Source organism: Acomys russatus, chromosome 20, assembly GCF_903995435.1.
Source record: "Acomys russatus chromosome 20, mAcoRus1.1, whole genome shotgun sequence".
NCBI classification, from domain to species: domain Eukaryota; kingdom Metazoa; phylum Chordata; class Mammalia; order Rodentia; family Muridae; genus Acomys; species Acomys russatus.
The window spans coordinates 40,002,120-40,026,414 of NC_067156.1; the positions used below are offsets into that span (position 1 = coordinate 40,002,120).

The 24,295-nt window shown below is 41.1% G+C and overlaps 1 protein-coding gene across 1 annotated transcript in view; it reads left to right on the plus strand.

The window, feature by feature from the left end:
- Positions 1 to 24,295, plus strand: part of Sncaip (synuclein alpha interacting protein) — a 123,540-nt gene that overhangs the window by 93,473 nt on the left and 5,772 nt on the right. The window contains exons 5-10 of the mRNA XM_051163212.1: positions 1,356 to 1,469; positions 11,126 to 11,251; positions 13,754 to 13,923; positions 20,221 to 20,313; positions 20,875 to 21,934; positions 23,396 to 23,466. Coding sequence (XP_051019169.1) covers positions 1,356 to 1,469; positions 11,126 to 11,251; positions 13,754 to 13,923; positions 20,221 to 20,313; positions 20,875 to 21,934; positions 23,396 to 23,466 — 1,634 coding nt within the window. The remainder of the gene's footprint in view (positions 1 to 1,355; positions 1,470 to 11,125; positions 11,252 to 13,753; positions 13,924 to 20,220; positions 20,314 to 20,874; positions 21,935 to 23,395; positions 23,467 to 24,295) is intronic.

Here is a 24,295-nt window from a genome sequence, read left to right on the forward strand (position 1 = left end):
AGAGAGAGAGAGAGGCTGTCCCAATATGCACGAACTAACTACATTTTAATTATTTCCATGTCTTGTTTATGTTCCAGGAGTCATATGACATTATAAAACAAAAGTCCATATAAAAATCCCAGCTGATTTTCTTGTGTCCTTCCACTGCACTGTCCTCCTTCATCCTAACTAGGGATAACTTTTAGTTTCCTTTTTCTTAAAAAAAAAAATGTGTAACTTGTAGCTGTTTCTGAGTTTTGTAGCATTATTTTATCACTTTCAAATAACAAATAATTATTTTATAAGAACACTGTCACCTTTCAAACTTTTGATTGTTTTGCTAATTAAAATATTTACCCTCATTACTTAATGGGAATTGTCATTTCAAATACAAATATGTCAATTTTCATGAAAATATGACAGTGTTTTATTTTAAAAGTAGTTGCTCTGTCTTATAAGCTATAAGTGATGGGACTGGAGAGAGGGCTCAGAGATTAAGAGCATACCAATAAAGGCATGTGTCCAGAGAACCAGGGTTTGATTTCCAACACCCACAGGACAGCTGACAGCTGCTTGTACCTGTAACTCCAGTTCCAGGGGATTCAATGCCCTCTTCTGGCCTCCTGGAGCAACAAGCACTCATGTAGTTCACAGAAATACATGCAGGCAAAACACTCATACACATAAAAGTAAATATATCTCTAAATAACATAAGTTTTAGATGGCAGGTACTGATTGCCAGTAAAACTATGTGTGGTTCTGGACGAATATAGGACAGGTGGAATGAATGCTCTACTTCTGTTTGTGGCAATATGAAGTAGTTTGCCACTTTGGAAACAAGTTTGACAGCTTTTCATAAGGTTAAATATACACCTACCACAGTCTTAGAAACTCTAATTCTAGAGCTGGGCATGGTAGTGAATGCCTTTAATCCCAGAATGCGGAAGGTAGAAGGATGCCTGTGAGTTTGAAACAACCCTGGTTTACAGAGTGAAATTCAGGATGGGCAGAACTAAGTAGACCCTGTCTCAAAAAAAGGAAGGAATGAAGGAAGAAGAAAGAAATTTTAATTCTAAGTCTCTATCCAAGAGAAATAAAAACACGTGATTATATTTTAATTTCAAAAAATTTTTTTAAATTAATAAATATCTGTAGTAGCTTGGATAAACTCTGTATATCGTGCTAAGTGAAAAAAGCCAGAAACAAACAACATGCTTAGAGCTAAACCACAGAGCAAGAATGTAACAAGTCTTATGTTTATATTTCAAGTAAACACAAGCCAGATACAAATCCAAAATTCATATATCTTCCTATGGTAAAATTACAACCTTTGTGATATTTGCTTGAATTTTTCTTTTTGTCTTCTTAAAATCTAGAATGGTCAGTTGGAGTGTGTACGCTGGATGGTGAGTGAAACAGAAGCCATTGCAGAACTGAGTTGTTCCAAGGATTTCCCAAGCCTTATTCATTATGCAGGTTGCTATGGACAGGTATGGAGTTTCTTAGTATCTTCTCTTACATGTCTATTTATTTTTTTTGTTATTATATCATCAAAATCAAAACATGACATCATAAATAAATCCAAAAGTTTTATGAACGTTGATATTTATTGTAATATTGTAGTGAAGAATTGTTTAAAAAACTAGATATCTCAAGGCAAGATTTTAGATAAATAGTGATAAATATTCATCATCTAAATATAAATATTTGGAGAAATATTCCTATAGTAGAATTTTGGGGGAAGTGTTAATTACATAATGCTAATAAAGTATATAATATAAAACTTACACTGTAATTTAATACAAACTTTAAATTTTGTAGGAAAAGAACCAGAAAGTAACACTAGAAAAAATACAACTCAATGTAGTTCCAGCCATTTTTGTAAAGACTGGAACTACAATTGGCTTTTTAAAAGTTTTTTATTTGGTATTTTTCTATTTTTTTATAATGAATATTTTTAACATTTACCAAAAAGAAAAATGGTAATAATATGCTGAGCACAAAGCCAAGACCCAGGTCTTTATAAGGCATCAGTAAAGGATGCCTCACTGGAACAAAGATGAGCAGATGGTTAAGTAAAGCTCCTCAGAGCTAACCTCTGCAGGGGCCTGTGAGATGCTCCCTGAGCAAAGCCCTCACTAATGGCCTGGGTCAGTTCCCCAGAGCCCATGTGTATGTGGAAGGAGAGGGCTGACTGCAGAAAGATGCGTTCTGGCCCACAAGTGCATACACACACACATACTGACGATAAGCTCAAAAATGTTCATTTCTACATTAGAAAAACCACAACATCATTAGTTGAAGTATATAGACCTCAGTCCTATACACTCTCTACCTCTCGTTGAGGGTGATGGTTATAATTTATCTTTTTAAAATATTGAAACCACAAAATGCCAATCTCAACCTTTAAAAAAAAGAAATCAGCATAATAATAAAATAGATTTAATCAAATTGTGACAAAGAAAATTGCTTCTCATGTATCTAACCAGACCCTCTTTGGTTTGAGAGATTTTCCCAGTAGCAGTAAATTGTGGTGTTGCCAATAGAAGACTGTGCTCTTTTTTCGCCATAGTCTTTCTTCCCCTTTTGTGCTATTGTTTAATTTTTGAGATAGGAGTCTTTATGTAGTCTAGACTATCCTGGACCTCACCGCAGGCAGGTCTCAATGACCATCCTGCCTCTGCCTCCTGAGATTAGATTAGAAGTGTCACCATCATGCCTGGGTAGGCATTTCTTTTGTAGAAGTCATAATTGCTGAAAGTTTATTCTTTACCAAAGCAATTTCAATTTATATAATACGTATATAAATTAAAGAAAGAAAGAGAGAGTGAGAGAGAATATATACAGACACACACACATGTGCACAAATACATCTTTCATGTGCCAGGCACACACATAGACGTTTCCTTTGTGTGCCAAGCTCCACGCCACTGGATCTTATATAAATTATCGGATTCTTAAAACAACCCTATAAGATCTTGCTTATTCCAATAGATGAAGAAACTGAAGAAAGAAATTTAAATAAGTGGCTTAAACATTGTCTAATGGCTATTAAGAGCAATGACTAGATTTCTAGTCCTATGTCTTCATGGGCAAAGTTACTTTGACTCTCTCTGTACCAATGGTTGGTACAGATTATTATAATATCATTGATAGAGCAAAAGGTTACTTTCTATAATTTTACTTATCGTGGTGATAGTTGGCGTGCCTCACAAAGGCCATTGAAACTGTTTAAATGTGTGGAATTAAAAAAAAAAGAGTAGGAAGAACATTGACATTTTGAAGAAGTCACTGTCTTCAAAATATTAGAATTACATCATTTTTGCATTGTGCTTCCCAGTCTCACCCACTGTCATAAAACAACCAATAACAATTATTACACATTTACTAAGAATATGTTATCATTGTATGTTTACTGGAGAGGAGAACAGAAGTCATTTTGGTATTGAGCAAATGTATTAAACTATGTGAATTCTGATTTTATTTGTTCATTCAAAGCGTAATTGTGCTCTTGGGGGTGTTTGTGTAAAGGCTGCAGAACTGACTCCAGGAAAGGGGAGAAAGAAGAAAGGCTCTGGGCAAACGCCTGGGTATTTGGCGTACTTCAGGGAAATGTCAGCTAGATGCCAGTTCCTTTGTTCAAGTCTCAAGGCAGGTTTCTCAGATTTCTTAAACTGTTGAAATAGAACAAAAGGAAGTGCCCCTTGTGAGACGGCGGTGTGAGCTACTGCTTACTGAGCTGAAGTCTAGGAAAACGCGGAGTCCGGTGACCTTTCCAAACAGACTCCTTCAAGCATTGACTTCACGCTGGCGTTCATCCCGAGGTTGTTCTAGAATGATGTGTGTTTCTATGACATAAAATGCAGATTTGATGGAGGCCGTCCAGTAGCCCCCGTCAAAGAAGAATCTAACCTCTTGGAAAATATAGACCCACATGTGATCTGCCCATTCTGTCCAGTGTCATCCTCCATCCGCCACAGCCACTTATGTAACAGATAACCTGCAGAGCGGCTAAACTTGGAACCATTACAAGGCTAATATTTCCACAAGGATGATTGTTATTAAACAGTTTCCTAATGGATTCAGCACATGCAAGTCTTTCTCTGCCAGGCAGGCACTAGAATGTGTTCTGACTTTGTTTCTTCAGTAAATACCTGTGGAAAACACAGGACCGACCACAGAAAATTGTTCCCTCTGTTCCCTCTACTTGCTCTCTGCCCTTCTATAGATCCATAAAGAACAGGCTCCCAATTTGTGTCCTTTTCCTTGTAAAAATTATCTTTAAAGACTCTAGTACCACAGGGTGGCCAGCAGTTTTCGTGGACTCCTGGAGTGATAGATCTTTGGGTGCTAGAAATTGATTTTCTTCATCTTGACACTTGAAGTCTCAGAGGGTGCAATTATTTTACTGCCTTGTCATCTCTAGCAGAACTAGCTATAGGGAGAGTGAAAGTGAAAGCCTTGAGGGAACCGGAGGAGCAGCCCAGAGGTGTCCTCGCAGGGGCCTGCTCTGCTTCCCCGATATGGAAGCTGCTGGCGAAACGACGGAGAACGAACCGTGCTGACTCAAAGCCATGTCTATGTGGCTTGAGCATTTTATTCAAACATGAAGGGTCAAGTTGTTCCGCTCAGGGTCTCCCAGCAGATACCCCACCTGCAGCTGCTATGGGAGGTGTCAGCCTGTACTTACTGCCTTGGTACTTGGTCTAGGGGGCCGTGTGATGGGCAACATCAAATCTATGATTCCTTTGGTTTTTGAGTCTTTCATGGGATGTTTGGTCAAAATAGTCTACAAAAACAACTTACTTTCATGATGCTGGGCACCTGTATCTAGTCTTCATTTTAAATTTTGGTCCTGAGTAGGTTTGGTATATTTTAGAGGCTCTTTCTGAACCGAGAAAAGGCTCACAGAATCCTATAAATGGCCATAGGCAGCAAAGGGCATGCTGATGGTGAGGGGATGCTTCGACGTCATCTGCCGCTGGTCTGTGACTCACTTTAATCCGAGATGTATTCTCTCCTGGGCCTTAGTGTTACATTAGTGATTGTTTCACAGTCATGGGGCAGAAATAAGTAAACAATCTGAAAGTGCTGTTGTTAGAGATCAAAGAAAAGTAAAAAAAAAAAAATCTATTTGTGCTTTGTTCTTGTTCTGTTTTGCTTTTGTTTTTTTGTTTTTTGTTTTGTTTTGTTTTGTTTTTGAGTTTTTTTTGGTTTTTTTTTTTTTTTGATGAGTCTTGCTGTGTAACATAGGATCATGGAGAGCTTAGGAGCCTCCTAATTTAGCCTCCCAAGGCCTGGCATTGCAGATGCTTACCACCACAGCTGGCAGGAAAAAAAAAAAAAACTTTTTTAGTAGCATAAGTGTCAATCTGCACCCCAAGCACTGGTCTTGCAAAGGTGTAATTAACCCAGAGCTCTACAGCTGGCAGACTGACAGCCAACCAGAGTGGATGCTGAGCCTGAAGGCAATAGAGGAACGTGCCAGCTAGAATCAGTGCTGTTGGGGAAATGAGCAGTGCTGGGCGTTTGTGCTCCAGAGATAGAAAGTAAAGTCACAAAGGTAACTGAGCCCAAGTATTGTTTTTTAAAATTATCTGTATTGCCTGTAGGCCTGGCTAGCAATCAATCAAGACACAGACACTTGTTATATTTTAAAATAGCCTTAGTTAACCTGGGCAGGGCAGATATCAATCCTCTAAACTACTTTTTACAGTAGGGCCTGAGGCATGGACTCCCTGTCTTAATCCCACACCATCTGCTTCCAATAACTTTTATCAAGCTACCTCCCATCCATAATCTCATACATTTGTTAATGTTCTTCATCTGGGCCGAATTCTCCATCCACACCGGCCACGTGCTTCTTTTTTATCTAACCCAAGGCAGTCTTTCTCTTTTTATTTTAGGTTTTGTGTGTGTGTGTGTGTGTGTGTGTGTGTGTGTGTGTGTGTGTGTGTGTATCTCTTTTGTCCTGTCCAAGTGGGATGGCTTTTTATTAAGCAAAAGATTGGTCACAGAGACAGTAAACAGTAATTAACATCAAAATACATCAAACCATCCCCCAACACCCAAGTGCCACGTGTCTGGTTTTTATTTTTTTTTTTTTTATTTTATTTTTTTTTTTTTTTTGTGTCTGGTTTTTAGTCCGACCAAGTCTTAGCTCAGTGGCTTTGCAGGCATGCATGTAGAAAGAATGAAAAGGGGAATTCAAAACAAGACTAGAGAAGAGGAAAAAAAACTCCTGTGCCTCTGTGTCCTTATTTGTATGACATGACAAGAGAATTTTCCTCATAAAGGTTCTGAGAACCCAATGTACGCACTAGATACATGTTGGCTGCTGTGGCAACTGGACATCTTCCAATTTGTTGCTTTGGTTGCTATCAATGTAACTTACTTACTTATATTAGTTTTAGTAAAGTATAAGAAAAACTTACCAAGGAGTTATTTTAGCATTAATACACTTAATCAATTCTTACATGCATCCTTTCCCCCCACATCCTGCCTTAATCTATGTCCTACATTTGCCTTACAACAAATGGTATAAAATTATTGATGACCACTTTTTTTTTTTTTTTTTTTTTGCATTTTAACATCTTGATAAATGGGACAAATCTCTAAAATTATATTGTATTTCATTTGATGATCTATTGTTGCAAACAAATCAGACTCCTTCTGGTTGCACCAAGAAGCTGTAGAGATTTTATTGATACCAGCAATAAAACTGTGACATACATTTCAATTAAACTCTTATTAGACTTTGCTCAGCACATCTTATAAATCACGTGTATTAATTGCCTCTTTAAAAGCTTGCATTGCCTTTGGGAACACTTAATATGCAATGCTGAAACAGGTTATCCAAATTCCAGAAAATCCTCAGAAGAGGAAATCAGTCTATGAGAGAAGTGCTTGGCCCATAGATGTAAGCTGAATGCATACATGGATGTGTGGATGGGTGGATTGGTGGATGGATGGGCAGACTTTCTACTGGAGAGTTATTCTTCAAAAACAGAAGTAATATAGACAAGCTTCTCTAGCCACGTGACTGCGTTAAGTGTTCGCTGAAAGCTTATCCAGCTTAACCCAATGTGAAAATCTGATGTTGCACTCTTCCTTCAGTTCCTCCTGTGAGGGGGGAGGAAAACACACACACACACACACACACACACACACACACACACACACACACACACACACGAGAGAGAGACAGAAAGAGACAGACAGACAGACAGAGACAGAGACAGAGAGAGATGCACATACACAGAGATGGATGGGTGGGAGGGAGGAGGGGGAGAGAAATGTCTTGTACCTGATGCTTCAGTGAGGGCCTTCTTGGTAGGATAAATGGCCGTTCCCTCCTGGTTATGATTTGATGTACTTGTTAAATAAGTCACCATTTTCTTCTTCTAAGACTTTGCATCTCTATAGCCCCAGAGTCAGAGTCCAGTTTCTCTCATAATGGGTATTAAAGATCTCACGTGAGATTCATGGAAACTGACCATTTTCACATATATCTTGAAATCCTAATGCACTCACCTGTCCCTTTGGGTAGTACCCATCCAAATGGTGTGACAGGAAAGATTTTTATTTCTTTACAAGATATGAGTAAACAGGCCAATTGCCTTCTCTTCTTAACACAGTATATATTTTAGTTTTTATTAGCTTTTAAAATTTAGATTTTGTATGGTGCTGTTTTCAAAATAAATATCATTTTGTTGTCTCTTTTCCCACCCCTTCCCAAATCCCACAACTTACCCCAATATCTTCTATTCCACTCTCATATCATTTGTGACCCTTTGACTTTTTGCCCTCCTCCCCTTTTCATGGTCCATTATCTAATTTCATATGAAAGAACTGTGCTACAGAAACATAAAACAGAATTTGAGATGCTGGGCAAAGCCTTGTTCTGAGTCAGTAAGGAGTTTCTGCCCTGTGCCAGTGTTAGGTAAGGTTTCCAATAGCCACTACAAGAAAAGGTGAACGACTGTTGTAACTGTTCAGCTGGTGCTGCTCAGAGCACTTGGGAATCATGACAACTTTCTTTTCTCACACAGTCCTCAAGTGCCTTGTCCTCCCAGATTACGTGTGTGTGTGTGTGTGTGTGTGTGTGTGTGTGTATAGTATTCTACTGAAGACAACCTCATTACTAAAAGTCAAAACACTATGATTTTAGTAAAGTGTGTGTCTATGCAGGTAGAATAGGCACACCCATTAGAACATTCAATTAAATCTGAAAAATACAAAGCTTTGCATGACAGGGCATTTTACAATAGGACATCTCAAAATATCTTGAACTCGTTTGACCTTTAGTTGCAAGAGGAAGCCAGCAAAAATCAGTCAGAGTTCCCCTCTGTCCTGGACAGTTTTATGCCAATTTGACACAAGCTTATAGTCATCTGAGAGGAAGGAGCCTCAATTAAAAAAAATGTCTCTGTAGGGTCTGGCAGTTGGGCATTTTCTTAATTAGCAGTTGATGAGGGGAGAGCCCAGCCGATTGTGGGTGGTGCTTTCCCTGGGCTGGTGGTCCTGGATTCTATAAGAAAGCAGGTTGAGTGAACCATGGTAAGGAAGTCAGTAAGCACCATGCCTCCATGGCCTGTGCATCACCTCCTGCCCTGGATTCCTGTACTGACTTCCTCAGCGATGGATTAAAGTGGAAGCATCCCAACTTGCTTTGGTCATGGAGTTTCATCTCAGCAATTAGCAACTCTGACAATGACACAATTTTCTGACTTATTTTTTTTAAGGTTTTATTTATTATGTATACAGTGTTTGAAGGCCAGAAGAGGGCATTAGATCACATTATAGATGGTTGTGAGCCACCATGTGGTTGCTGGGAAATGAACTCAGGACCTTTGGAAGAAGAGCAGAACAGTCGGTGCTCTTAACCTCTGAGCCATCTCTCCAGCCTCCGATTTTCTGACTTATAAAGCAAAGATTGAGTTAGATGATTCCCCAAAATCTTTTCCAATATGAAGTTTTAAGAGTCCATCTTCATTATCATGGAACAAACTAAGTCACTTCAACCTTGAAAATGACTTATTGAAGAGACTGTCTTTCTCATCTGTAGAGACACTGCAGTCTGCCCTCTTGGGGTTTCTTTATGTCTTAGCCCTTGACAGCATGTCAGTTGGTAGTATCTTTAATCCTGATACACTTCTGCTCATTGAGATTTTGTTTTTCTTGGTTTTTATTTTTGTTTCGTTTATGGAAACATTGTCTTTCTATGTAGCTATGGCTGTAATAGAACTTGCTATGTTGACAACACTGGCCTTGAACTCATAGAGATCCACCTACCTCTGCTTCCCAAGCCCCAATCTATCAACAATTTTTAAAGATGGTATCATGTATGTGTTTGGAGGAGGTGGAGCCATGTGAACTATCAGGCCCAGGGAAGCAAGAAGAGCCTGTCAGATCATTTGGAGATAGTGTTATGGGCTGTTGTGAGCCATTCAATGTGGTGCTAGGAACCGAACCAGGATCTGAACCAGTAGTTACCCTGAGCCATCTCTCTAGGCCCCTCATTGAAGTTTTGAAAGAACTAAGATTGAATAGCACAGTAGCCTCTTTCCAAGTAAAAGAAATACAATATTTTACTCCTAGTTAACTAGGAAAAGTATGGCAGCCATTTTAATACCTCAAGCATGAGAAAATATTGCCCATTCTAGTCCCAACATCAACTCCAATTTTCTGTAAGTTGGCCTTTGAAGAAGAGAGTTAAGCCTTCTCCAATTTCTAATTCTCAACCTGAGTCTCCAGACTCAGCCTCAGCTCATTTTCTGGGGACCCTTGAAGACCTCCCTTGACCCTCTACAAAGGTCACCTCCATCTGCAGCTAGTATTCATTCTGATCTCCCAGATGCATTGTTGCCCGGATGCAAGGATCAGTTGCATTTTTCTCATTTTGCTTTTGAAGGGTCTCACTCCAACTTGCTCACTTGAACAGAGTGTGGTAGGAACATTCCGTCTGTCCTCATGTCTCAGATACCTTTGTAAACAGTGCCCTATTCACCAGCAGAGAGGAAAACATGAAAGGAGCTAGCTGTTTGCATCCAACATTCCTTTAGCAGATTAGCTGGCATGTTCAGAAGATAAGGCAAATTTAATCCAAAAAATGTATAAAAAGTTCATGACCAGTCTGAGCAAATAACAGGGGGTGGGGGGGGATTCTTTAAAAGGTTAAGAAAGAAGAAGTTCAAGGCTATTTCGAACACATGATCATTCTTTTAAATGTCACATTCCGCCCACTAAGCTTCATGCTGTTGTTCTTAACCCCTCTCGTTTCTTTTAACTTTATATTTAATTCATCTATTTTAAAACAGTGAAACCCCATCTCCTCGCTTTCTCCATAAGCCATGACATGAAAATACCACAAAACAGTCAGTGGGTAAACTGCAAACAGACTGTGCTGAGACACCCTGACTGCTGGCTCTATAGCTTTGCTTTTGCTGAGACACCCTGACTGCTGGCTCTATAGCTTTGCTTTTGAGAGATGTGGTCTCTGTGCCTTCAGTCCCTTCCCTTTAAGCATGAAGGGGGAAAAGTAATACTTTTAAAATACTGCCAGCATTTGGTCGGAGACAAAAAGACGTTCCTACTTTAGCTCATTGAGGTTATCTTGTACTTGACAGCTTACTGTGTGGATTCCTGTTCAGCGTGTGAGGCTGCAGGATGTTCAGGATTAGGGGCCATGGATTAGGAATATAAATTTAAAAGTAAATCGAGATGTCTCTGTAGTCTAAAGCCTTGCGGAGAGCGGCTTGAAGCCTATGGGCAGCTTAGCAGAAAGTATTGCCTTAAAGAGACTTAAAATCAAAAAACCCAGATTCGGGTCCCCACTTCAGATCTGTCTAACTGTGTGGCTGCAGGGACAGAGACTTTATGGGAACCTTTCTTCCCCTTGGGTAGCAAAAGTAACAAGAACATTTCCCAGGTGACGGCTTGCTTTCAGAAACGCTCTCTGTGACCCTCTTTCTCATTTCAGTCAGAGCCATAGCTTTTCTGGGCATACTCAATGGAAATCTCCTTTGAATATGATAAGCAATGTTGGCTCTTACATGCTGCTAGTTATAACGCTGTCTCCTTGTGTCTTCATAGTCCACTCCTCTGAGCAGCAGCCCACTAATTCCAAGTTCTCTTGTGTTTCTAGGAGAAGATTCTTCTGTGGCTTCTTCAGTTCATGCAAGAACAAGGCATCTCACTGGATGAAGTGGACCAGGAAGGCAACAGCGCTGTTCACGTGGCCTCGCAGCATGGCTACCTTGGATGCATACAGGTGCACAGCCTGCCGCTTTCCGCTCAGGAGAAATAAAACAGGGAAATGGAGGGAGTGGAGAGAAGGAAGGAAGGGAAGGAATTTCATTCTTTGGGGAAATGCCTGTCGTAAATCAGTTTTTATAGTGTAGAGTGGGGGTGGGAAGCTGAGCTGAGCTTCAAAAAAGCATTCAAAATGCCCAGAGGCTAGGCAACTGACTCCCTGGGCCTTCAGCAGACTAGGCAGAGCCTTATAGGCCTTGGTTTCACCAAAGAGCCTCCAGAAGCCTCAGACTTCTAGCCCAACACGCCTTCTGAACAGTCTCATGTTCTCCGTGCATGATGATAGGTGGAGATTATTAAGCAGGGTCACAGGGGTGGGGGGGGGGTGGGGGGTTGGGGGGGTAGAATGGTGGCCACTGACACAAGTCACAAGGTGAGCACTTCATGGGTGTAGGGCCTCTGCAGGAAGGGAAGACTACATCTAAGACAGAGCCCTAGGCAGGGAGAGTCAGCTGCTCAGAAAATCACATGACAATATATGCCAAAGCCATGACTATAAAAGTGAAGAGATTAATAAAAGGAAAACAAAAAAACAAACCCAAGAATACCAGGAAGCTCTCTAGAGGACTGCATTCACAGGTCTGCGCACCTTGGAGAGCTAACTAGAGAGGGAATATTCAGAGTATCTGGATGTCCTCCCATTGGGGTTGAAAATTGTGTTTCCTAATTCACCAAAGGAGTGATAAGTAGGAAAGTGTAGAATGGATGGAAAGTCAAATTTCTTATCAATATATGCAAAATTATTACAAGAATGGTGGTGCTTTTCTGTGGAAAAAAAGACAACTGAATGAAGATTTACCAAAAAAAAAGGTAGACCTTTTCATTTGATGACACAATGCTTAATAATCCTGAAATAACCATTCCATAAGCTAGTAAGTGACAACTGAACCCTGAAGAAACCCAGGTGATGCTACTATTTCTAGTTAAAGTTTAGATGTTTTCTTTTTAATAGATGAGGAGAAGTAGTCTGTTCTTCCAGGGCATTTATCAGTCCACTTCCCACAGACGATGTTTTTGGCACCAGGTACCATGGAAACTTGGATAACTCAGGCAGGGTCTATCTACTGTGTATGAGATTTAAAAAGTTGATAATAATGATAGCCTAGAGAAAGTAAAGGGCCTCATGGGGTGAGAAAGGGGCTGAGGAGAGAAGCAAAGAGCAAGCTGCAGGGTTCAGAGTCAAGGGCAGGAACAACAGTGTGTGTTTATAGAGTCTCTTGGAGCTTCTTTCTGACAGAGTCTCTGTGACACCCTGAACTTGGGGAGGAAGTGGCTTCACGGAAAGCTGACCTTCCCGTGGTAAGCAATCATAACCTAAAAGGAAAATGAAGCTCTTTAATGACCTGAGCCTAGCAGCCTACGATATTAAACAGAAGCACTGTTTTTTTTTTATTGGGGTGGGGGGATCATTACTACCAAAATAAGCTGAGGTTTTCAGTGTCATCGTGTCATCAGAGAATATGTATGGATCAGCATGTCATTACTATTCATATGACACCTTCCTTACAGACTCTAACGACATCGCAGTATTAATATGAAACAACTGTCGTGTTTTTAGGCCATTAATTTCAGCCATGCTCTGTGAAATACTTTGGCCAAATGCCATACATAACTTCTCCACTTGCTTTTGGCTATTAAATTTTACTCAAAAACAGCTTTAAACCTTAATATCAGATCTGACTCGAGCATTGCCATTCTTCTCCATACTCCGAGCATAGATGAGAGACATGACTAATTAGCCTTTAACACATCTTGTGTGTCATTCCTGATTTGGTATGCCTAGCAAGCCCTTAGCAAGTGTTATCCCAGAGCCCACAAGAAGAAGAACAAGCAGACAGAATCCCATTCTCCACATCCCACAGGCAAAACTCTGACTTTAAGAACGCTTTCTTTTGGAACCCCAACCGTCAAAATGACAAAATACCACAAGCATTGCACTGCTCGTCTCATAAAAGAAAGGGTTTGATGGCCTCTTCCCCCACTACCATAGGCTAAAGGTTGGGGAGGATATGGTAATATCAGCTTGTCCCGTCCTTGTTGGCTCTGAGGGAAGCCTTGGACATCAGCAAGGAAGATCACTAACAAATGCTCTTCTCTGAACTGGTGTTTCTCACCCAACACCGCGGACTCTGATAATTGGCTTTGTAATAAGGAGAAGAATTCTACCCAGCACTCTGTTATAGTCTTTTAAAAACAATATTTAGAAGGAAGTCCTGGGGCTAGAAAGATGGTTCACCATTAGGAGTACTTGCTGTTCTTCCAGAAGTCACAAGTTCAATTTGTGGCACCAACACTAAGCAACTCACAACTACAACTTCAGCTCTGAGGAATCTCTTGCCCTCTTCTGGACTCTGCACACACACACACACACACACACACACACACACACACACACACACACACACACCTGTTTAATAAAGAAAGACCTGATATAATAGCATGTTTTTGTATTTTCTGACAGACCCTGGTGGAGTATGGAGCAAATGTCACTATGCAGAACCACGCTGGGGAAAAGCCTTCCCAGAGTGCTGAGCGACACGGGCACACGCTATGCTCCCGGTACCTAGTAGTAGTAGAGACCTGCATGTCACTGGCCTCACAAGTGGTAAAGTTGACCAAGCAGCTGAAGGAGTAAGTGGACACTTGTTTTCTGAAGCACAAAGTCTGACTTGTATTTGTTGTGCTTACATCTCAACTAAGGGCTTTGGAGAGCTCCCTCCATTCTAGTTATAAAAGGAGTCTCGGGCATTCTCATCTTTTCTTCCTCCATCCTAGGTGTGCAGAGCCTGTGTTCATGCTGAACATAACAGCTCTACAATAGCAAAATGGTATTAAACAACCAAGCACAGCGTAAGTTCACCAACAAGGAATTGCAGTCTTTGTAAAGAGGGTGTGTGTGTGTACATTCAGTTCACCTCAGAGACATGGTGTATCAGGGCTTGGGCAGCTTGTAGGCCTCACCTCCATACTTCCAGCCTTAGGGAAGGGAATCGTACAGAGTATGAGAGGAGAAACGGCTAACAACGGCCTCCATTTCCGTTTTCTCAACAAGGAAAAAGTGCCTTTTAGAAATAGCAGATAAGTTTCTTAGCATTCAGCAGCAGCAAATTTATTGGCGGGGGGGGGGATGAAGCAGAGTTTTAATTAGATTTCAGAATATAAATGTGACTTCTTATGTTATGTATGTGAGTGCTCTGCCTGCATGTACACCTTCACACCAGAAGAGGGCACCAGATTTCACTATAGATGCCTGTGAGCCACCATGTGGTTGCTGGGAATTGAAGTCAGGACCTCAGGAAGAGCAGACAGTGCTCTTAATCGCTGAGCCATCTCTCCAGCCCCTAAATGTGACTTCTTAAAGTCAGTTCTTCCCTTCATTGATTATTAAACTGGTACACATTGCCTATCAGGTGTCAGGGAAGCATTTTGGGAGGATGACCAGAAAATAAATACTTAAAGTAGATGGGAAGGATACAATTACATCAGGTAGGATTCTAGAAGGAATTACAGCATTAGCCTGAGGAACCAACTTTAGCCCCTAGAAATCTTACAGATCTAATAATAGCTGCTATACTGAAAAAGTTTTCTTGATCATTGGAATCAAAATTAAAAAGAAAAAAATAGACAGACTAGAAGGAAAAAAGCTTTAAGCATTTAAACTAAATTTTAGAAGAAAAATAGAATGTCTTATTTTTAAGACATATGTGCATATACAAGTACATTTTAATAGTGATATTTATAGTATAATATAATACAGTACAATAAAGTATAGTGGGTGATAAATCTACTCTAGTTTTTAAAAAATTATTTTTCTTTTATATGCAGGAATATCTTGCTTGCATGTTTTATCTGTGCACTTTGTGTGTGCCTGTTGCCCACAGAAGCCAGGAGATGGTGTCCTCAGATCTCCTGAAACTAGAGTTACAGACAGTTATAAGTCACTTTGTGGGTGCTAGAAATCAAACCTGAAAGAGGGGCCAATTTTTTAAACCACTGGGCCATATCTCCAGCCCTTTACCAGAGTTTAATGAGGAAAAAAAAAATTTATATTTGACTAACTTGGAGGGAAAGGGCCAGGATGGCTAAGAGACCTTAAGTGGTTGCAGATATGAGTCATGCACCACTATGATGTGGCCTCTGTGCCTCCCCTGAGCTCAGGCAGCACCTGTCTCTATATATGCCCTCTCTTGCCTCAGAGATACAAGTCTTCTTATGCCTTCATGAGGCTAGCATCTAAAGTAATCTGACGAGTTTAATTTTTTCCCAGAAAATAAAAATATTTAAACCTACATTATAAAAGATTACCTTTAAGATTAAAGAAAACTTCTCCATGAAAGGTGAGCTGGGCAGGCCTCAAGATCTCATTGTATCACTATAGCTGGAGGAAAAGTGTGCTTTAGTTAATAACCTAATAATTCACTAAGTTAGTTTTCCACAGTCAACAGACTCTTACATGAGTCTTTATGGACTTACACAGCTTTCTGAAAATAAATTCTAAGTGAGGAAATGATTACAGTAAAAGCTGTGAATTTAAGAAAATGAATAGAGGGACTGGGACTTTAACACAGTGGTAGATCCTGGCATGCAGAGGCCCTGGGCTCAACCCTAAAGTCTTGGGGATGTAAAGAGATGTTATCTTATGCCTTTCCAAAACTGCTGCAGCAGCATCTACTCCCTCCAGCAATGAGCTGACGCACCCACAAAGAACTTTAATATTACCCAAGAGAATGCTTTTCCTAAAATTTCACACCCAGAAATATGTATATTTTTTTAAATTTCAGTTTTTATACCAAAGACTTTGAATTTTTTTTTCATGAGCTGCATAGCTACTTTTATTGGTGAACTTTGCAACTTCAAGGTCCTGACTACTCACTGTTATCCTGGAATAAGATATCCTCACACACTGACAAACAACAGTCACTCGGTTATCAGAAATCCAAAGGCTGTGGACAAATGTTGTTAGCCCAGTGACAAGGTAAACTATGTGAAGTGCTCTTGTGGACAGTGATCTTTAGTGGATTATGTACTTCAGGGAAGAGAGCAAACCCAGAAGTGTGTGGAGATGTCCCACGAAACAGCCACAGAGCTCTGTGTCCTTTAGGCTGTGGGACTTTAGTAACAGATAGGGCATTTACAAGATTGGAAAACACATGAGCGTTACCTGCTGTGAGCTCTGGGAACAGATAGCCTTGAGTGCTGCTGCTGCTGCTGCTACTGCTGCTGCTGCTTCCTCCTCCTCCTCCTCCTCCTCCTCCTCCTCCTCCTCCTCCTCCTCCTCCTCCCCCTCCTCCTCCTCCTTCTTGTTCTTCAAATACTATTGCCAACTCATCATAGCCATTGTTACTGTCAAGAAATGGCAAACCTCAACCCTTCTGAAGTCCCTCTTAGTAAGCCTGGGTATATGGAACTGAATTTTGTCTCCACCAGGAAGTTACTAAGACCTATTATTTCGGTGTAGGAATAATATTTCCTTATTTGGAAATCAGATATTCACAGATGATACCAAGTTCAAGTGAGGCCATGAGGGTGAGTCCTAACTCAGTGACTAGTATCCCTATAAACAACAGAGACAGCCATATACACAGAGGATGCATCTTGGAACCATAAAGACAGTGTTCGTGGAGGAAATATCTACAGACCATGAAACCAATGTGTTCCAGTAAAAACTAGACCCTAGGAGACAGCAAAGGATAAACACCATCATATCCTCAGAAAGAACCAACATAGCCAACAACTTCATCTCAAACTCCCAAACTGTGAGGTGATAAATTGGTGTACTTTGGGACTAGAAAGATGGTTCCATGGTTAAAAGCACAAGCTGTTCTTGCAGATGACCATTCTCAACACCTACATCATGTGGTTCAGAACCACCTATAACTTTAGTGTGGAGGGATCTGACACCCTCTTTTGACCTCTGAGGGAGCAAAGCACACATGTTGTACACAGATATACATGCAAGTACTCACGTGTGGGTCTGTTTGTTTTTATAATTGTTTTTATTTTTCTGGGTATGAGTGTTTTGTCTGCACATATCTCAGTGCACCATGTGTGTGCCTGATGCTTGGGGAAAAAAAAGGCCACTGGGTCCCCTGGAACTGGGATGATACATGATTATGGACCACCATGTAGGTGCTATGATTCAAACACAGGTCTTCTGCAAGGGTAGTTAGTGCTATTAACAGCTGAGCCAGCACCCTAGTTCCTACCTTTGTCTCTTAAAATAACACACACACACACACACACACACACACACACACACACACACACAGACACACTTGGCATGCATCCCAACTAGCAAAGTAGAATTATTTAGCAGTTCTATTCTTATTGCAAGCCAACATCAGCAAATAGTAAATTAACAAAGAGCCCCGCTCAGCACCTATTTTTGTAAGTAGTTTGGTTGACACATAGCCACACACATTCATCTGTGTGTTGTTCGAGGTCAAAGTCATGCCCCAAATATAGAGCTGAATAGTTGGTCTAAAAGCTTAGTGACCCCCAAGCCTCAAATGTGGGCTAGCTGGCCCACTGAGAGTTTTCTACATCCTGCTTTAGATGGCTTGATGGTTTTGTTTTTAATGTTGTTTTTTAAGATTTATTTATTTATTTTTGTTCTTAATTTATGTCTATGTGCATGGGTCTGAGTGTATATCTGCACCATGTGTGTGTATAGGTCACCACAGAGACGAGAAGAGGTACTGGATCCCCTGGAACTGCAATTACAAGTTGTTCTGAGTGACCCAGAGTGGGTGCTGAGAATCGAACTCAGATCTTCTAAAAATAAAATAAAATAAAAAATTAAAAATGCTCTTAGCCTCCAAGCCATCTGTCCAGCCCCATGACAAAGCTTGAATCAATGAGTTTGGCAGAGCAGGTGAGATGAAAAAAGAGCACAAGACTTGGCTTAGAGGGTGAATTGTTAGAAATGCTGCTGACCGCTTCTGAGAGAAACAAAGATGGGGAAGATGCGATCGGGCTCATACTGCACAGAAGTAGTTTTAGACAGACACAGTCATTGAGTGTCTGCAGCAGTGCCCTGCACGTATGCCATTGTACGAACACTTACAACTCCTCCATTTAGTGCTGTGCCCTGGCACCTGAGAGCTGTTATCATTTTGTGTGCTAACCATATTAGTTCCCTGTTGCATATAACAAATTATCCTAAAGTTAGAGACTTGACCTAGCACAAGTTCTCCTTTTATTTTTATAGGTTAGGTCAGTGGGTATCATGCCATGCTAAGATCTAGGTGTTGATAAGACGCTTTCCTAGGATTTCCTTCAGATTGCTACAGAATCACCTACTCGCATTTGGAAGACCAGGCTCCTGTTGTCTTTCTGGCTGTTAGATGAAGTCACCCACAACTGCACCCTGTAGCCCATAATCGCCTTTCTCGGTGTACAGCATCAGCAGCAGGGTCAGTCCTTCCTCCTAACCTCCTCCCCATTGTGAAAGGCTTGTACAAGTGGACTAGCATCCGTGTGAAACCGTCATAGTTTGACGTCAGCTGTATTCAGTGTCGCTTCCCCTTTGCCGTGTAACATGGCATGTTTATGCCTCCTGGGAATTTGGACATGGATCAACAACCTTGAACACCCACACTCGTTGCTAACTACATTCAATAAATGCTTCTCATTCTAGCAGAATGAGAGTCAATTTGCTTTAATCCTAGCACTTGGAAGGCTGAGGCAGAAGAAGCTCTATAAGTTCAGGACCAGCATGGTCTCAATAGTGAGCCCCAGGCCACCCAAGACTATAGAGTGAGACCCTGTCTTAAAAAGTAAATATATAAATAAAAAAGAGTCAATTTGACTAACTTATACAAATTTCTATAATAATTTATATTTTCTAAATGATTTTTTTATTCCTCTAGCTGTGACTTTTAGCCTATTTTCTGAACTTTAAAGGACATTCTGCTATGCAAACTTATGTCCAGAGGAAGTGAACTGTTACCATGCATCATTTTTCCTTTTATATGAGAATACGAAGCTATTTGTTACCCAAAGTACAAGCAGTTATTTTGTGTTGTGTTGAGTTCTATTTTTATGGTTACTAAACTGTTATAAATGCTTTTAAAATGTCAGAGTGTCTCATGCCTTTAATCCCAGCACTAAGGAGGCAGACATAGGCAGAACTCAGGGGGTTCAAGGCCAGCCTGGTCTACATAGCAAGTTCCAAGCCATCTAGGGCTACACAGAGAGGCCCTGTCTCAACAAGAAACATAGTTTATAAATCATCAGTATAGTTTCTAAATGCATCCTTCTAGATTTTAGTTCTGGTGATGGTAAAGGAGAGAAACTTTTCCTAAAATGATAGCTGACTTAGCAGCTCGCAGACATAATCCTGGCATCTTAAGGCAGTCAAGGAAGGCCATGAGGCTTGCTGAACAGCCACTGTAGCTTAGCCAGGAGCTCCAAGTTCAATGAGAAACCCTGTTTCAAAAACTAGGGTGGAGAACAAGTGAGGAAGACATTCAGTTCAGCTCCGGGTCTCCATGTGCACACTCACCCACATATACACAAACACAAATTAAACATATCACATGTGGTATTTTATAATAGTCTTTTCATTTAAGACTAGTAAAGTATAATATACACACACAACTATCAGACAAATTTTTTTGTATATCCATAGGTATTCAAGTAATATCGCTTTAGTAGTTGCCATTATAGAAATGATTGAAATCCCTTCGTTCTTCCCGATGAGCTATTAGTTTCCTCATGGTCTGTCACTAATGTGAACAGTAATTGTCCTTTTCAATGCTTCTGATTGCTTCCTTGTGAGTGCCCTGAACCGTAAGGCGGAGACTAAATGTGTTTTCAGGCCTTTGAATGGGTTGCCACTTACTGAGTTTTCATGAGGGTTCTTCTCCCTCTAGTTTTGGCGTTGGCCATGACTCACACGTTGTGTTCTTTGCATGTTTCCTACAGGCAGACAGTGGAGCGTGTCACACTGCAGAGCCAACTCCAGCAACTCCTAGAAGCCCAGAAATCAGAGGGAAAATCACTCCCCACTTCCCCCAGGTAAAACCAGGCATGTTGGTGTTTGAGTTGCCTGATACTTGAAATCTTTAAATATTCCTCTAGCACTCCATTTATTGATTCTCAAGAAAATGGCAACAGAAGACATTTTGCTTTTACCAACATAAATTAAAAGATACCTCAATGAAAAGTCTGTGTCTAGGGTCACAGGGCCTGAGGTAGTCTCCGTTTTTCTTTTTTTCTTTTTTCTTTTTTTTCTTTTTTTCTTTTTTTTTTTTGTGCTACATGTATTATTACAAGTCAAATGAAATGAGAAGAAGGATATAGAGGTTGGTTATTTTGCTGGAAATAGAAGTAAGGAAATTCATACAAATGATGGACACACAATAAAACAGAGCAATTCTGTAGCCATAAAGTTTGGGTAATGTTGTGCTCTGACTACGGCTAACAGAATGGAGTCTTTGCTGATTGTCCTGAAAAAAAACCATTAATTCTATTCTTGTTTTCCATAAGTCGCTAATCATATTAAAGATCACGCAAAGACTTATGAATGTGTTTAGTGCAGTGGAAAACCATCTCACATTTCTTTCATCTTCCTTTCAGTTCACCCTCCTCACCAGCTTCTAGAAAGTCCCAGTGGAAAGTTCTAGATGCAGATGATGAGGCTACAGGCAAAAGCAAACTGGGAGCCCAGGAGGGGATACAAGTCCTTGGAAGCTTATCAGTCTCCAGTAGGGCTAGGACCAAAGGAAAAGATGAAGACTCTGATAAAATCCTACGTCAGTTATTGGGGAAAGAAATATCAGAGAATGTCTGCACCCAGGAAAAGCTGTCATTGGAATTCCAGGATGCTCAGGTCTCCTCCAGGAATTCGAAAAAGATTCCTCTAGAGAAGAGGGAGCTGAAGCTAGCCAGACTACGTCAGCTGATGCAGAGATCATTGAGCGAATCTGACACGGACTCAAACAACTCTGAAGACCCCAAAAACACTCCTGTGAAAAAAACAGACAGGCCCAGGCCCCAGCCCATTGTGGAAAGTGTGGAGAATATGGACAGCACAGAAAGCTTACACCTGATGATAAAGAAACACTCTCTGGCATCGGGACGCAGGTTTCCTTTTGGTATGAAGGCCTCCAAGTCCCTGGATGGGCACAGCCCATCTCCCACCTCAGAGAGCAGTGAACCAGACTTGGACTCCCACTGTCCAGGCTTGGGGATGACTTCTCCAACCCAGCCTTCTACAGACCCCACTCAGTCAAGTGCTGACAGTTCCATTGCCCAAAAAGTTGCCACAAGCCCCAAGAGTGCCCTCAAGTCTCCATCATCCAAGCGTCGGACATCCCAAAACTCAAAACTCAGAGTGACCTTCGAGGAGCCTATCGTGCAAATGGAGCAAACTAGCCTGGAGCTAAACGGAGAAAAAGACAAAGAGAGGAGCAGGGCCCCCCAGAGGACTAGTGACTCGGGGGAGCAAATGAAAAGGCCTTTTGGAACCTTCCGGTCCATCATGGAGACTTTGAGTGGTAATCAGAACAATAGCAATAACTACCAGCCAGCTAGCCAGCTGAAGACCTGCACGCTGCCCTTAGCGTCGCTTGGAAAGAAGACAGCAGATGCCAAGGCAAACCCTGTGAACCCCACTAGCAAAGGGAAGAATAAGGCAGTGAGTGCTATTTGGAGACGATGCTTGTATTGCTCTTTAATTGATTGTGTAATTGTTAAAGCCCAGGCTATTGACTTGTGCCACCTTGAGGGGGCCACCCCAAGATTTAATATTTCATATTTTTTTAATGAAACATACCAGGTTAAAATATAGACCCTTGTACTTGCTTTGGAGAATGCAGAGAGACATGTGTTTAAAAAAAAAAAAATCACAGATTAGGCCTGATCCCTGTTTCTTAAGCTTTGGGCATTAGAGGTTGTAAGCTAGGAGGCATTTTTTATTATTATTTAAGTAATTTATTCCAATTATATCTCAATTGAATCTTCATCTCAATCGTTATCCTCTCACTTGAGTCTTCCCGTTCCCCCCTCCCTCCCTCTTTTACCCTATTCCCCTCCCCTAGGTCTGTGACAGAAGGGGACCTCCTCCTGCACCATATGGTCACAGCCTATTAGGTCTCATCCTGGTAGTCTGCTTACCTTTCCTCTGAGTGCCACCAGGCCTCCCCACCAAGGGGCTAAGAGGCACTATTACAAGATGAAACTGCCCTTCCTCATAAAACTGGTCCTTTGCTGGCACTGCTTCTCAGCCTTGGGAAGACTTTGTTCTCTTCGTAGACTGGGTACTCCCAAGCCCACGTTAAAAATCACATAAACAGAAACCCCGTTTCTTCTAAAGTACTCAACTCAAATGACCTTCAAAATGCCCCCCCCCCCCGGGATGGCCACATGGCACATTACCACACAGATCTCTAAGTATTGACTAGACACTGGAGAGACTGAAAGTGCTCGCCAGTACACAGGAGAAGGCAGAATGCACTGTGAAGTCATTTATAACAGCATTTCTTGGAAACCCATCTTTAATTCACGTCCCATGAATAAGAGATAGGAACGTCTTTTTAGGCAATGGTTTCTGCATGATCAGTGCTTGTCGTGCCATCAAAAACAGTATAGCAGCCAAAATGTAAAACTCTGTGGAAGGAATGACCCAGATCCTTCGTTCTCCCATTTACTAAGCCGTCCAGCAGAGTCGGAAGCTTGGCATTTATCCTTTGTTGGGTTCTTAAATTCCTATTACAACAAGGTCTTAAGAACTTTCTGTATTTCTTGTTGTGATACCAAATCAAGTTTTAGTTAATAGCTCATCACTAATTTTTTAAATGATCTACCATCTCCCCTACTAAAAACAACTTTACCATGTATTTGTTTTATCTAGAAAAAGCATACTTCAGCTAAGACACCAGACTTCTTGCATCAAAAAAAAAAAAAAAAAAAAATTAAAACACAACTCTTCCCAAATAACTTACAGAGTATATTGATGAGCAATAACACTAAAGTCATCTCGACAGTTTCACACGCACCTTGCTTCTAACATCTCCTGCATGCCTTGAATTAACCGGGACCTGCGCATGTGATGAGCTTGTTGCATGTTTTCAGACAATTCTTAATTGCACTTCTCTAGGTGATGTACAGCAGCTGTATCCACCTTCCCTCTAACGCGCTGACTGAAGAACACCCACGTGACTCTGCACGGTATGTGGCATGGGGTGCACTGTGCGTCACTGCCATGCCTTTGCTTGGAGTTGCATGAGCTTTGAAATGCTGTGCCTGTGACACTTTTAAGCAGGATATAACACCAATGGAGAAGAATCTTGTAACCTTTCCCCACAAAGAGACATGGGTTTAGGTGGTAGCCAGGTCCTAGGAACATAACCGATACCCATTGGAGGGGCTTTATCCTAGCATCAGTCGGGAGAGCCTGTTCACACACTCATCATTCCACGATTAACTTTGGCTTTTAGTTTGCATTTTAAGGGAGCATAGTACCAAGTAAGTATAGAAATTAGGTTCAGTCATGGGTAGAAGGAGTTAGCTGCCCATGAGAAATCAGAACTTCCATCATGAGCTGGGGCCTTGCTTCAGCACTACTTATAAACTGAAGGTACCCTTCATCACCCCCTTCCTGGTGTTAGGAGAAAAGTGCCTCTGCTGTGAGAAGCTCTCCCACTTAGCACTGGGAACCATTTCCTAGTCCAGAAGCCATTCTAATAAAGGTCCACCAATAAAAGAAGGGTCTTTCTCAAACAAAGTGTTCACAAGTTCAAATGTATGGTCTATGTACATACAAGAAAGAGGAGTCTGTCGCCAGTGACTGGGACTTCTCCTTGGGCAAAATCCTTCTGAGGTGCAGTATGTGTTTTCCTGATCTCGCAGGAAGTGGGAGGAGTGACAGGAATGCAGCCAGTCGTTTAAAAATCATAACATGGTATTTAGCATCTCTCCAGAATCCTCCAAAGAATGTGTGTACCGTACACACAGATCTTTAGTTCAAAACACTAAGTTTCCAGAAAAACTTTCTCCT